Source organism: Vombatus ursinus, unplaced genomic scaffold (assembly GCF_900497805.2).
Source record: "Vombatus ursinus unplaced genomic scaffold, bare-nosed wombat genome assembly UNPS02014818.1, whole genome shotgun sequence".
NCBI classification, from domain to species: domain Eukaryota; kingdom Metazoa; phylum Chordata; class Mammalia; order Diprotodontia; family Vombatidae; genus Vombatus; species Vombatus ursinus.
The window spans coordinates 1664326-1680369 of NW_020954596.1; the positions used below are offsets into that span (position 1 = coordinate 1664326).

A 16044-nucleotide genomic window follows, 5' to 3' on the forward strand; every position below is an offset into this window, starting at 1 on the left:
TTAATTCAGTACATTCAAAGAAAATTATAAAACCCCAATGGAAGAATTCAATGTAGAGATGCCTCTACTTGATGGAATGATTAAATACAGTAGAAGTAACAATATTTCCTAAGTTAATACATAGCTTTAACACAATACCACTGAAGTCTGTGCCACATTTTGTAGAACTTTATAGTGAAATTTACCTCAATAAAGTAAATAATACATGGATGTATACACTCACATACATTTATTTATATCTGTATGTATGGTGATGGGGCAGCGAGGTGGCACAGTGGATAGAGTGCCAGGCATGAAAACAGGGGGACTCATCTTCCTGAGTTCAAACCCAGCCTTAGACACTTACTAGCTGTGTGACCCTGGGCAGGCCACTTAACCCTATTTGCCTCAGTTTTCTCATCTGTAAAATGAGCTGGAGAAAGAAATGGCAAACCACCCTAGTATCTCTGCCAAGAAAATCCCAAATGGGGTGACAGTCAGACGTGAGTCAACAACACCAGCATATGATGGTGACGGCAGATTTGCCCGACAAAACTCTAAATTCATACACAGATTCTTCTTTAGGCTCTCATCCCTCAAAAGCATTCTTTTTTCCTCATTGCTTAGTCACTGTCCCTTTACCAGGATGGTATGCCAAAATCTCACATAATTAATAATCTCTGGAATATTGAGGCATTCCCTCAGACCAGGGCTAAGTGACAGGATGAGTAAAGGAGAACATTCCTAAGTTTCCTTTAAACTACTGAGCATATCATTAGACTTTAAATCCTTGGACCCAAGCTTAGGTATCCTTATCTAGTTAACTCCTTTACTACTGCAATGAAAGAAAATTCCCCAGGAGGGAAATGAGTTAACAAGGCATATAAATCATAGCATGCAAATCTATGGCCTTATGGGAAGGAGAACCATGATGGAGAACATTCGGGTGAGGATGAAAGGAGAGAAACAGAAGTTATAGTATGGTATATTATAGATTTCTTTACTCTATGGAGAAAATAGATGATGCTTTCCCTATACAGATCAAAATTTGCTCACAAGTAAGCGATGGTAGTGATAGAGACTTCCAACTTTTCATATTTCTGCATAGCAGCAAATAAATTCTTATTTCACTTTCATCTTTCAGAAGGCAGATAACAGTGAGAGGAACTATCCCACAAGAAATTAATTGAAATTAATTCATTGAAAGAAATTAATCATGACATTTTAGACTTGGAAACAGTTCATATATGCAGTAGTCTATATCTAGGACAACTTATGCATGCTGATTATAACATTGTAAACACATCCATATTAAATGACAAGAGCTCAATAGGAAAGGCAAAGGATGTGAATAATTTAGAGCAGTAATTACCAAACTTTTTTGATTCTATGCTTCTATCAGAAAAAAAGTTGATAATGTACCCAAATATGTATATTTATTATTTACAAATTATACAATATACTCCTATACAGATAATTATATGTATTATAAAACTTACACAAAATAAAATTTTTAAAGTATGATATATAGATGAATAAAATATTTTATTAATGGTACAACCCCTTTTTTCAGTAAAAACATCAATAATATTTTTAGTGAGAGCAATGTGATTGAATATGCTTTATTACTTTTGAAAATCTTGATTTAATAATGGTGACATAGACATTTGAGGGTCTGATTTTAAGTGCAGTTTATTTTCATTTTAATGCCTGTCATAGCTGAAAAGAGCTTCTCACAAAGATACATGTCTCTCAATGGAAGAAGTACATTGTTGGCTGCACTTAGTAAACCATCATGATCATTTTTCAGTTCTATCCACCAATTTTGAAAGATTTTTGTTGAAATTTGGAGAGAAGGTAAATTTCCATCTTCTCTGAAGTCATTCAGTTTTCTTGTGAACTAATTGGAAAGTGTTGTCTTTTTTATTTTTAACAAATGGGTTGAGAATTCAATGAAACTCTTTATTTGGAAGATTTTTAAACAGGTTTGAACAATTCTAAGTTTTAAAAATGTTCCAGTATGAGATGTCTTATCATAGCTAGAGAGAAGAGAATTAAGTATCCAGAGGGATCTGCAGTGCCAAATGCTGTAGAGAAGGATGAGGCTAGAGAAAAGTTCATCAGATTTGGCAATTAAGAGGTTGTTGATAACTCTGAAGAGAGCAGTTTCAGTTAGCAAGAAATCAAGATGAACAAAGAGGTTGAGAACTAGGATAATGAGATAGGAAGGAAGGAAGGAAGGAAGGAAGGAAGGAAGGAAGGAAGAAAGGAAAAATAATGGTGACCTGGAAATAAATAGGGGCATTTAGAAGAAGGGTAGGTTGAGGGGAAGGATAATGTAATGAGTTCTTCAATACAGATCACAACCCATCCACGTCTGCTCATTCAGTTTGTCTCACTCCATCCCACTAAAAGTGAGAAAAGGCCTCTTACTCCTCAGCCACTGATCCATAGAAAAGTCCATCATAGGTGCCTACAAGAGGAAGATTTGGCTATGCATCTGCTAGTTCAAGAGCCTGGTTTAGGTTAAAAACCACCCTAAAGGGAAAGATTGGGAACTTATGTAGCCACACCCCTGGAGGCCAGCCATGGGAATAGATTGAGTAGTGGATGAAGATAAGGTAATCTTGGTAAACTTGGAGAAAAGTCTGAATAGAATTGGAGAGAGGCTGGGATGAGACTTGTCAGACCACATTCTGACTGGTTGCTTCATAAAGTCATGACACAACCCCCACTTTGGAGACCACTGGTTTAGAGTTTAATGTTCAACCAGTCCTTCCCCCCCCCCCCGCCCCTCATAGGCACATTTGTAGCATATGTTCTGAAGCTACTCTCCCAAACACACTCCTACACACACACACACACACACACACACACACACTCAAACTAGCAAATTCGGTTCCCAGAAAGTGACTGCTACTTCCTCCCTCAGGGCTCTAGGGGTAATCTTGAAGGCTTGAGGGAGGGGGTGTTTCCTAATTCTATAGCTCATGAGCCCCCCCACACCATGATGTGCTTCTCCTATTGATTCTTAGGCAATATTTAATTACTCATACAGGCTTAATTAGCTTTTAGAAAGGGGTATTTACTAAGGCCATATAGTAAATTGGCACAAAACTCTTATGATCCATTCTCCCACAAGTACATATGGAGTCCAGAGGAAAGTGGGCTCAAGCTCAGAAAGCACATATAGCAAAGGAATAACTCACCCCTCCTGGAAACACTTTTGAAGGAGTGTTCAAGATGTTCCCCTTAGGCATGGTGTAGCTTCTGTTGGTTCTTTTGAGAGACCTGAAGCTGCCTTGCCTCAGCATTTCTAATTTATCCTTGGCTCATGATGCAAACTCAGTTGCAGTTCCAGGCCTCCTACTAGGTCACTGATGAGAAGCTTCAACTCCACTGACCATCTTTACCAGGTCCCTCCCAGGTCACAAATCCTCTCGTCAAAGGGCAGACAAGGAGACAGAAGTGCACTCCTTTCCACCAAGGGATTCCTTCCCAGGGGCTCTGCTGTCAGATGCTTGAATGCCCAGTTTCAACTGGTTTGCCATTTTATGTAAAATCCCACAGGAGTCTGAGTTTTTTCAGCCACTCTCAACATACCTCTACTCCATTTTGTCCAATGACTTTCAAGGACTTCTCACACCTACTCTAATGCCCTTGAAGGGCTGATTGATTCAGTAGAAACGTCTAGGCCTTATTCACACCTAGTTTATGCCTCTGATTGACTGGACCGCCTCTCTTACACATTTGAAAATAATAGACAATTCTATTTCATTGGATACTAAAAGCTGTAAATGTAAGAAAGTAGCATTGATTTTTAGCTCAGACAGGCTCCAGGGAAGCAGGAACGTGTGTCTTCAGTAAGCTTAGTGTCAGGGCTCTTGGGACTCTCTTGGAGGCCTGTGCTACTGTGGGAATAATGAAGGCTGTGCCTTTAACCCTGTGTCCTCACTTGAACTTCTATTTTCTCTCCTCACCAAGCCCATGATGGACAGAAACAAAGCTGCTGAGCTGCCTAAGCTGCAAGTGGGGTTCATTGACTTTGTGTGTACGTTTGTATACAAGGTAAGCACACGATTGGGTCTCCCCAGAGGGAAGGCTGCTCTCCATATTTTAAAAAGTCAGTACATTTTTTTTTCTTTTTAATATCACTTCTACTTCCTGATAACTGGTTTCCCGACCCCGTAAAACCCTCCCTTGGAACAAAAATGCTTTTAAGCAAAACATCGCCTGTGTCTGACAATATATGCTTCATTCTGCAACAATAGTTGACCACCTGTCTACTGAGAGAAGGGTACAACTAGTTCAGAATCAGCCCTCTTTATTCAAGCTTTGTCATCATATACGACTGAATCTTTTTTCTTTTGTCCTCAGTGAGAGGACTCTGGTGCAAGGGGGAATAGGATAGCAAAGGGGGACTGCAGAGGGATGTGACTTTGAAGAGGATGGGTCAATAAGTAGGAAAAGTGAAGGCGAACAGGTCAGTGCAAGGGCAGGACAGTGAGGGGGAAGAGAACAGTGATGGGAGTGAAACAATGTGTGATGAAGATGAACATGGTTGACGAGGATGAGACAGAGAGAAAGCATGGTGATAGGGATAGGATTATGAGAGGGGATGGAAAGAATTACTGAAGTCCTGTGCCCTTTCTAAAGCAATGGCCATTATTATCATCTGGGCCAATAAGACCTAATTAATTCCGAAGAACCAAATGGTCTTTCAAGCCTTAAGTGAGCCTCCCTCCCCCACCCCCTCTACCCTACACTGTAGGCAGACAAAGAAGGAGAATATGTGGTCCTTGCCTTTGGAGAAGACATAGTCTCACACATACTGTAGGAGACATTTGTTGCCTATGATTGATTCTCTGGTGCTGGGAGCTTCAGATCCACAGTAAGAAGGCAAAAGAATTTTCCTCTTCATGGATTGTCAAAATTGAATTATGGCCTTTTACTTCCTGAGGAGCTATGTTTTAAAGCAAAACAAACTAACAAAAACCAGCTAGAATGCAGATTCAAAAGATGGCTAACATTTTTTTTCCAGATGAAATCCATGAATGTTGACCTCTCTTTCTTATCCTCTCTTCCATTCAGGAGTTTTCACGTTTCCATGGGGAAATCCAGCCCATGTTTGACAGGCTGCAGAACAACAGGAAGGAGTGGAAAGCTCTGGCTGATGAGCATGAGGCTAAAGTGAAGGCTTTGGAGGAAGACAAGAAAAAAGAAGATGGGGAAATTGCAGCAAAGAAAGGTATGGCACTATAGCCGAAATTGACCAATAAATACCATTACACCCTAAGACAAAAATTCATTGAGAACCCCAGCACTCTTAGTGCAGATACTCAGAATTAGAAGGGCCTAGTCCTAGGTCATCTAGGCAGTCTTTCCTAGAACACCCTTGACAGCTATTCAGCTTCTGCTTGGACACTACCAGTGATGGGAAGCTCACTACCTAACAAGGCAGCTCATGCCTTAATTTTTAGGAAGAAAGCCTGCCTTTTATTGAGGCAAAACCTACTTCTCTATAACTTCTACCCATTGGTCCTAGTCCTGTTTCCCAAAGTCACAGAATAAACCTGAATAAGTCTAATCTCTCTTCCATATGATAATCCTTTAGAGTGTTGAAAACAAATGTCACTCAAATTTTCCATTGGCTAAATACTAGGGGAGCTGGGAACTGAGCTTTATATAGACGGAATTGTCTCCAGTCCTTCTGCCTCCCTAGCATGTCTTCTGCATGTGCTCCTACTTAGCAATGTCCTTCCACCTGGACTCAGCAATCTCTCCAAGGTCATATTTACCTTTTTACATTCAGGGCACAAGCTCACTTTATTACTCAAACTTTGTACATGGACATCTGGGGCCATAGAAATGGTTTCAAACTTTCTCCTAGTTCACTTTTGACTGTGAATGACCTTGCACCTACCCTACTCTTATTTTCTCTTTCTCTATCACTCTTGTCCTCCATAATATCACTTTAACAATGTTATATGCATTTTTCTCCTTCCCCTCCTATATTTGATTTAAAGCCCTCTCTATGAAATTGGGAAGTCTTTAAACAAGCATATAGTTTCTTGCCCTCGTTAGAAGTTCTCCATTTCTGGCCCAAAGTCCAATATTCCAATATGTTGAACTATAGACTAGACTCTAGAAAGACACTGAATTTGTAGTTGGGGGGGATACCTAGGTTCAAATCCCAGCTAAACCATTTAATTCCAAGCTGTGAGATCTTGGTAAATTACTTAATCTCTCAGGGCCTGTTTTCTCTTTAGTAAAATGGGGATGGTAATAAACACATGCCTGCCTCCCAGGTTGTATCAAGGAATGCATTTGGTAAACTTATAACTCTTTCTCTTAGATATATATGTATCCAGATGTTCAGCTTCTCCTTTGTCTTCCACAGAGAAGAGAATAAGCATTTATTAAGCTCCTACTGTATGCCAGGCACCGTGTCAAGAGTTTTACAAATATTATCTCATTTGATCTTCACAGCAACCCTGGGTGGTAGGTGCTATTATTATCCCCATTTTACATTTGGGGAAACTGAAGCGGACAGCAGTTAAGTGATTTCCCAGGGTCACATAGCTAATAAGTGCCTGCAGCTAGATTTGAATTCAGGTCTTTCTGATTCCAGCCCCAGCACTCTATCCACTGCTTCCCAAGTCCTGATTCTCAATTGGAAGAAGAGCTGGCAATATGTCCTCCAGCTTTCTGCCCAGGATGTCATAATATCTAAAAAGATTTTTCCAGTTTCTTCTGGTGAAGCCATTCATCCCCACAAATATCAGCAGAAGTGGGTAGCTGTCATCAAGCTTAATTAGTCCCCACAGGCTTTCTGTCATATTCTAGAAATAAGAACCACAGAAAAACAGCATTCTTCCCACTTGGCTATGCCAGGTTCATTTGCCACCATTTTGCCACCACCCCCTTCCTCCTCAGCAGAGTGTAATGAGTCACTGAGACGTGTCCCTTTTACCTGGAATCAATAGTGGGCTTGGGGAAAAGGAGTCACATTTGTTAACAGCTAGCAATCCTTCTCATTGTTCTGTGAAGCATGAAAAATGGCTTTTTCAGAGTCTTGAGAGACCTCCAGTGGGAAGGGTCTCTGCACGTTTCCCTGCCTTCCATCTCCTCCTTCGCATCACATTCTCCTATTAGTGAATGGGTCTCTTAAAAACAGTTTTGATGTCTCTTTGTTTCCTTGGAGTTTCTTCCTTCCTAGTTTTTCTCTTAGATTTCTTTCATCCTCACTGGAAACTCCTTGACTCCTCTGAAGAAACACAGAATCACAGAACATCGAGCTGAAGGGAACTCTGGAGATCCGACTAGATGGACTCCCCCAGTTCCTTATTTTTCTGGGGAGGAAATCAAGGCCCAGAGAGTGGAAATGACACAATGCACTAATGCACTAATGCACTAGTGACGAGGACTAAAATCATCTGGCCTAGTGTGCCACCCTGCCTGCCTTGTGGCTCCCCCTACGACTTTTCCCAGCTTACGGTAGAACACTCACTCAATCAGTAAATATGCATTAAACATCTACTATGTGCCAGGCGCTGTGCTAAGCACCGAGCATGCAAAAAGAGGAAAAAGGCAGTCCCTGCTCTCAAGGAGCTTATAATCTAATGGGGAAATTGCCTGTACATTATACTAGGTCACTCCAGCATTATGCTCCTAATAAAAGCGGGGGTATGGGGGTGCTGCTTTTACACTGCTTTACCTTCCTCCTTCCTGTGCTGTCTGCCAGGCCTTATCAGTCTGCCCATTTGTGATCAAGATGCAGCTAGAGGGCACAATGGATAGAGAGATGGACAGTCAGGAAGGTCTGAGTTCAAATCTAACTTACTAGTTGGGTGACCTTGGGCAAGTCACTTAACCTCTGCCTGCCTCTGATCCCTCATCTGTAAAATGGGGATAATAATAGCACCTATCTCCCAGAGTTGTTTTAAGGATAACACGAGATAATATTTGTAAAACACTTTGCAAACTTTTTTTTTATTTTAATTTTTTTTTAATTTTTAGGTAATTGGGGTTAAGTGACTTGCCCAGGGTCACACAGCTAGTAAGCGTCAAGTGTTTGGTCTGAGGCTAGATCTGAACTCAGGTCCTCCTGACTTTAGGGCCGGCACTCTGTCCACTGCACCACCTAGCTGCCTCTACTTTGTAAACCTTAAAGCACTAAATAAATGCTAGCTATTTATTATTGTTATTATTAATTGTCAACTAGTATTAGTTTATAGAGGTAACTCAGTTAACAATCATCTCATTAAACAGGTAATAGACACAGTCTACAAATACTCACGATCACAATGTAAAAAAAAAAATACCTCGTCCATCACTCCCCACTTCTGTTTACTGGGACTGTTTACCCACCACTAGGTTCCTGGTGGCCAAAAAAATTAAACATCGTTTCAAGTTAAATTATCCCAAGTTAACATATATTAAATGTTAATAGAACAGTCACAGTAGAATGCAGACAAGCATGTAATCAATACAGCATGAGTAACAACCTTCTTCCTAATAGCAACCATAACTGATAAACAATTCATATAAAAAAAATTGTGTCCTGGCAGAAGGCTCAAAGACCCAGAGTTTGCTGATTGATCTAATGACTACCAAGTTATTACATCCCTATCCTGGGTTCTGCAGAGATAGCAGTGCCTCTTCATAAGGAACATGATAGAATTGCAAGCTGTTTACAATCCAGGAGGTGGAGAACAAACAAGCTGATTTGTCATTGAATCCCTGACAATACATTTATCTTATTATCAGTTAGCTGGGTTCCTGCTCAGCTGCCCTTCAGCCCAGCCCTTAACAATCACCGGGGTCAGACAAAAAGAACTCCTTTAAACTCCCAAACCACTCCCCAAACAAAACCAGCAGCCTCAGAGATGCAAAGGTTAGGAATGGGAAAGCAATGGCAGTGATGTGTGCAGACATTTTTCTTTCCTTTGCTGGTTTCAAATCACTTTAAAATTATTTCATCCTGCACAATGGGAACAGGATTTTGCTTTAACAACATAATCTAGAATCTACTTAATCATAATAATATAAGTAGCTAGGTGGTACAAGTGCTGGGCCTGGAGTCAGGAAGACCCGAGTTCAAATTCAATCTCAAACGCCTACTAGCTGTGTGACCCTGGGCAAGTCACTTAACCTGTCTACCTCAGTTTCCTCAAGTGTAAAATGGGCCTAACCTTCCAGGGTTGTTGCGAGGACAAAATGAGATATTTGTAAAGGACTTTGCAAATCTTAAAGTGCTATCTAAATGCTAACTATTATTATTATTATTATTATTATCTAGAGTTCTTTAGAACAGAACTTGCATTAGTTTGTTGGGTTTTTCAAGGGAGGATTTGGGGGCAGCAATTGTTAAGTTAGTCTTGAAATTTCTCATACTTGTAAAGGATCTTTGGAAGCATGGCTACTGGGACAATATGAAGTAAAGATCTATAAGGTGATACCTATATTTAGAAGGGCTAATTTATTAAGCTAAGTACAACTCAAGCAGAGCTAATCAGCTTTGAGCTCACCATCCATCCTGTACTTGGCCCTTTACTGACTGTGGCAAAGTGACCTCTATTCTGAGGACCAATAAGGGCCCTGATCAGTCTAGCTCTGACCATAGAGAAAAAAACAGCAAATCTCTGCCTTAACTTTCCTTTTTTTCTGTCTCTTTTTTATTGCAGCTGGTACAGAGATTTGCAATGGAGGCCCCGCTCCAAAGTCTTCCACCTGCTGCATTCTCTAAACGCCCTTCATTGCTGATGTCCCAAGCTGGGCATGAGTCTTCTTATCTCCCAGGCACCTCGCTGAAGCTCCTGCAGAACTGAGGTTTCTTATTGCAGTCTGCAAAGATAAGCACAGGTTTCTGGAAATCCAAAGGAAAAATTGCCCCCAAATATTTTTTTTAACATTTAAAAAAGTACTGGTTTTACAGTTATTTTTATAAACTACAGTAAAGCCAAGAACTAAAAGTTCAATTTGGCACATTTTAAAAAGGTTTGGTTTTTAGTAGGTACTATCTCCCCCAAGAAGGATAGGTGCTGTGTGTATGTGCATAGATTGGCTACACACACACACACACACACACACACACACACACACGCACACAGATGAATTCTAATTTATCTTCTGCTCTACACAAAACTTACATCCAAAGCCCTCCAAGTGAAACCAAAACACTGAAACCTAATATGTGTTTTAAGTTGTGAGTCCATTGCAAAACATACTTATCCCATCTGGTCTATTAGGAAAGGCCAAAGCAGAAATGGCGCCGAGGTCTGCTTTCTGCATGACAATCCTACAATCCATATAGTTTATAGACTCTAAACTTTTACTATCATCACCAATTGAGAGCTGCCTTAATTCCTTTTCAACAGATCCCTAAGTTCATCAACTTCTGTAACAATGATTTGCAGCCCATCCATGCTTTCTCATCCTATAGGATTCCCATCCATATGCTCCCAACAACCCCTTAGAAAACCTTCCTCTAGGCAGGTCTTTTAACATTCCAGGTACCAGCTCAGCTCAGTTTTCATTGGATAACTAGCCCATCTGATCATACATCTTGACAGCTGACAACTCACCTGAATCAATTTAGATAATTCCTTTTAAAAAATGACTTTCCACCACTATAGCAGCCACAGGCCCCTTATAGCTTAGATGTGTAGCCTTTATAAACCACGGAAGAAAGGAAGAGAGGTGAGTCAGAAAGCTATGTTCTCCCCATCACTCCATCACACAGTGAGGTCTTCCCCTAATACAATGGTGTGAGTTCAGTGAGCACCTTATTCCTCACTAACAAATAAGTGGATGGAGGGTTAGAGAGGTAAGGGTGCCCATTTGGGAAAGGGTACTAATTTCCCCTTAGCAACCAAGGGTTTAGTTTGTAACAAGTGCCCCAAAGATTTTCTTCTTGTGGTGGGTGAACACCATCATCAGTTAGTTTAACTAGAGCTTTAAGGAATTACATAATCGTGTTTGCAACCTACTTGTTTAGCATGTTTAAGAGGCAAGTTGTGAACAACTTTGTAAGAGATCTTGGGTCAAAAACAAGAAGCTGCTGGGCCGAGGTGAGAGGGCCCTGGGACCGTGAAGCCCTGAGCTCTATCATAGTTCTGTGATCTTGAGTAACAACCTCGTGGCCTGTTTTCTCATCTGTAAAATGGGAATGTTTCTTGTATTACCTACCTCACAGGGCTGTTGTGAGGCTCCAATGAGAAGTTAATGAAAGCACTTTGTAACCATAAAGCAGTATCAAATATGAGCAACTACTCCAATAAACAGGCACTTTGCAGAGAAGAGTGATCAGTGGGGCCCCAGGTTGGTCTGGAGAAAGGACATGAGACAAACTCCAGATTTGTGAAGGACAGTAAGGTCAGACAGGGCAATGCAGAAGTAAAATACTAGGAATACCGCAAAAGGTTGTGACAGGGCAGAAAACCAGCACATGTGCTTCCTCATGGATAATGAGGCCCTGGGGAAAGCACAGCCAAAAATCTGCCAACAGAATAGCATCAGATGTCACCAGAGAAGTGAAAATGATGTGTGAGGCAGGAACAGTCCAGAGGACAAGGATGGGATTCAGGGAGCTGCCACATCCTATCCCAAATAAGGCTTGACAGCAGGCCTTACAATGGAACAGAATGAGGGCCAGACAAAGAATTCTCTACATGACCAGGTATCACAGGCTATGAATAAAAACAGGTTCAAAGGTTCATGGATAAAAGATTCCTAACCAGTTACTATGGGGAGAAGATGGAGACTGGCTGACCTCTGAGGTGACATCAAGGGTAACTTCACCTTCCTCCCCCACCGTCCTCCATGCCCTGGCCCCTTCGGACAGAACACCAGGCATCAGGGACACAGGAGCTGGGGCAGGGAGAGGAGCAGGACTTATGATGTTAAATTCATCTATATTTGGAGATAGCAAGAAAGATCCACAACATTGAATACATCATAGAAAGCTTTATTAGACCACAACTCTTGCAGAAGAAAACACAGCAAATCTTTTATTTCAATATGGTGTCACCTCGGGCTGGAATGGAGGGGAAAAAGAACAAGTTATTATCTTATAAAACCTAACCACACCAATAATGTAATATAAAAAAAATCCTTTATATATCAGGCTGCCTATTCTCCACTTAGTTTTAAATCAAATTCAGGAACAGGGCTCATCTATTTTCTGTCAACTGCTTTCTTTAGGAAGCATTTCCAAGTATTCTGATTTCATTTAGAAGAGTAAGGATGGTGGAAAATACCACAATTCCTTGACACCCCTGGCCATGCTCTTTTAGTAAAACCCTTTAAGGATTCATTAATTTAATATTACCCTTTGAACTAAAAAGGAAAATTAGGGTCATTACAGGCAAACCCTAAGCAAAAACAGCAGGCAATGAGTGTCCAGGGAGCAAAGCCCTCACCAAGGCCCTAAGCAGCAAGCCATGGAAACAGCTGCAGACCCTCCAGGGGAAGAGAAGGTCCCTTTCACTGACAAACACTGTGGCCACCACTCTGCCTGCTCCCTAGGAAGAAAGCTCCAGTCCCCCACTCTAGCCCCACCCCCTAGCCTGCAGCTCTAGTCCATTCTCCTTATACAAGGTCAGGTTGGGAATTCTCCCCATTACAAAACCATAGTAGTTGCTTCAGCACCTTCTTCCAATTTCTGCTGAGCCTTCTTTATTTCTTCCTCCTTCTTTTTTTGCTCTGCCGCTAGCTTCCGTTCTTTTTCTGCCCGTGGCTTTAGATAAGCTGTTTCAAGAAAAAAAATTCCCCAGCCAACTTATTTATGAGACAGAATGTTATACTGCCTTCAGGGGGCCTAAGAGTCTAAATCCATGCTCTGTTGCTTGGTTCAGGGGGTTAGTGTTGGGACTTAAAGTCAGAAAGACCCGAGTTCAAATCCTTGAGACACTTGCTCTGGGACCCCAACAAGTCTGTTAACCTTTCAGACATAGGTTTCCTCATCTGTAAAGTTAGGATAACAACAGCACCTGCCTTCATAGGGTTGTTGTAAGACACAAGCAAGTTACTAAATGCAGAGGTTTTGTAAACCTTAAAGTGCTAAATAGATGCTAGCCATTATCTTTACTAATCCTATTTACTTCGTGTGAACATGGCCCCAAGTCACAGCTTCTCAGCCCGCCTTCAAGCAGAGCAAGAGGGCTGTGCTAAATGACTTCCAAGACCATTTCCAATATTTAAATACTTGGATTCTATTCGAAATAATGTCGAGGTCATAGTCTTAACCAACCCATAAATATCTAATTTTTAAACTAATGAGAAGCACTCATCTTTCCCTCTATTTTCCAGAGGGAAAAAAAACCCCAACATACATTGGTCAGCTCCTTAAAGTTTATCTAACACCCTACAGGGTCACAAGCACGGAAGAGCAGGAACCCAGTCAAGAGCGTTCCCACTCACCCTCTGAACTTGGCTTGTCTTTGGCAGAAGCGCAGCTGATCAGACTGGGGACAAAATCATTTTACTGGCAAAAATCACAGGTTATCTGTGGAGAACGCACTAATCCTATTTCCACAGGGGCCTGTCAATGACACTCCCATGCCACACATCCAGAATCGAACACTCACTAGCTCAGATACCATTGTTTTGGGGCCTATTAGTCAGAGCCTGGCTCTGGCAGTAACACTTTTAAGGTTCCCCTGACACTAGTTGCTGCACATTTACACATAAACCAAAGCCATGAACTCATGAAGGAATAATCCTCACTTCCGTGTCATAGTTTAACTGATGCTCATGCCAGAGCTATTTCTCTGCAAACTGGTACCAGGCTTTGAAAGGCCTTCTAAAAGACCCCTATTTCTTACAATCTATACACTTAGAAAATACAGATTCTCCCCATATCATGGTTCTTTTGGCCGAGCTCCTGGGAACAAAGGAATGGAATGCCTTGCAAGACCCCAAGAAGCTCACCCTCTTGAGCCTTTGAAGAGATACAGGATAGGCTGCAGACCTATCCCTGCTGCAGAAGGGGGGAAAACAAGCATATGTACATATACATACGTATACATATGCATGTGTACATATTTGTACACACAGCTTTGTTTCATGTGTGTGTATACAGATTTCAGATACAGAATACAGTTCTAGAGGCTACATACAGATGACCATGAGCCAAGACTATCAGCATCTCCTGCAGGTTACCTGGTTTGGCACCCTCTACTGTGGGGCTAGCCTCTTACCTTATCTTATTCTTAAGAACAAATACTGATCATTCACTCTGCAAGTTTTCAAATCTGTGAATGATTTTAATCATGCAGGAAAAACATCATTAAAAGAAAGAATTAAGAGTCCAACTGTGACTCTTACTTTGGCAAGTCATATTACATTTTGGGGCCTTTACTTCCCCAATCTTAAAAGAATGGGTTGGACTAGGGCTTGCTCAAGGCCCTTCTGACTCTAGATTCTGTAATCATATAATCCTAATCATGCAAAAGGTGAAAAATAGAAATGCCTGTTCAAAATGACCTATTATGTTCTGTGCCTTCCCCCCAAATTTTTTAACATTGAAAAAAAAAATACTTGACATGATCCCCCTACATCCTACACACCTTTTCCTACCCTGAGGCTGTCAGGATAAGTGAGATCAGGGGCAATGCCTGGAGAAAAGGCACAGCTTTGTGAAAAACCATTAAACCAGAGATTGTAATAGTTTATAAGCAGCTGTAGTAAAATATATGGAATTTTATACCCAGACATATGTTTCTCCTTGTCTGCTGTCCCTCTCTTAGAAATCTGAACAACTCCTACTTGAAATTCTCTCCTGGGCATTAAAGTCAACCTGAGAGTGGTCCTCCTAGGAAAAGTTGTCTACAATAACAAACTGCCTTCCCACCTGCATAAGGCCTTTCAGTTTCCAAAGCTGATTTCCCATCCAGGATTCATAAAAAAGGGAAGGTGACCCCAGATTGTGGGGGGCATTCAAGGCAAAGCAGTCTGGCCTTTGCTCAGGTAATAGGGAGCCACTGAAGATATGTAATAAGTGATGTAACCAATCCTATGAATGAGGTATTGGGGGCTGGGATTCTTGCTCTCATCTTTAAGATTAAGAAAACTGAAGCCCGGAGAAAGACGTTAGATATGTGTCCTGGTGGTATAGGTATAGGACTTGGGTTCAAATCCCCCCTCAGCCACTGATTTGTGTGGCCTCGGGCTGACAAGCTCCTTTTCTCCTTCTCTGGATCCCATTTCCCTGCTTCCATAAAACAGCAGGAGAAACCAACTAGCCAGACCCCTGCTGACTCTAGTCCAGACCCTCTGTCCATGCGGGCGGCCTAAGGCGGCCAGGGCTAGCCGGGGAGCCCGGCGCGTCCCCCTGGGTTCGGGCCTCCTCTGGCCGAAGGCTCGGGGTGCTAGACCTCGTTCCTCGAGGGGGGCCTGGGATCCAGAATGTGGGGTCAGTCACCAAGGACGATGGGTGCAGGGTTTTTTGGGGGTTACATCTGGGGGTCGGGGGACACTAGCCATAGGGAGGGGCAGGGATTTGGGGCGCCCTGGGGTCAGAGGTCACTCACCATAGCGCTTCGAACCGTAGACTATTCCCAAGAGCAGGGCCGAATACCGTCCCGCCTGCGGGAGACACAAGGACACAGACACGGGGGTCAGTGGGAGCCGCGCGTGGACAAGGACGAGCCCTCATACACGATCCCTCCCCCCCGCGCGGGGCCGGACACCCGGGACCAGGGTGTGTGTTGGGGGCGGGGGGTAACCCTGGGCTGCGTCCGACCTTCCCGAGCCTCCTTCTCCTCCTCCCTGTCCTCCCTTCTCCCGGAGGCCTGGGGTGAAGCCAAAGTGGAGAATCACCTTGATGAGCGGAGAGACATTCACGGGCGGCACCATTTTTTTCGCTGACCCTCGACCCGGAAGCAGAAAGAGCAGCCGCCGGGCAGAGACTGCGGGGGGTAAAGGACGGAAGGGGCGTGGTTGAAGAAACGCTAACGAGGACGCAGCAAGCGTGCGCGCCTGGGCAGGAGGGCGGAGTCGGAGCAGCGTGCGCGCCGCCAGTACGAGCTTGCCCGCACGCACGCGCCTCTCCTTTGCTCCTGG

The 16044-nt window shown here is 42.6% G+C and overlaps 1 protein-coding gene and 1 long non-coding RNA gene across 2 annotated transcripts in view; one reads left to right on the forward strand and one right to left on the reverse strand.

Annotated features, from left to right (window-relative positions):
- LOC114023680 (rod cGMP-specific 3',5'-cyclic phosphodiesterase subunit beta-like) overlaps nt 1-9727 on the forward strand; it is an 80629-nt gene extending 70902 nt beyond the window's left edge. Inside the window, exons 20-22 of the mRNA XM_027836447.1 lie at nt 3964-4047; nt 5071-5227; nt 9666-9727. Of these exons, the coding sequence (XP_027692248.1) occupies nt 3964-4047; nt 5071-5227; nt 9666-9727 (303 nt within the window). The remainder of the gene's footprint in view (nt 1-3963; nt 4048-5070; nt 5228-9665) is intronic.
- A 2199-nt stretch (nt 9728-11926) lies between these two features.
- LOC114023684 lies at nt 11927-15902 on the reverse strand. Its single transcript, XR_003566822.1, has 4 exons — nt 15802-15902; nt 15513-15567; nt 12631-12729; nt 11927-12016 (listed from the first exon to the last, which is right to left on the reverse strand). It is a non-coding gene; the product is annotated as an uncharacterized LOC114023684 (long non-coding RNA).
- Between the last annotated feature and the right edge of the window lie 142 nt (nt 15903-16044).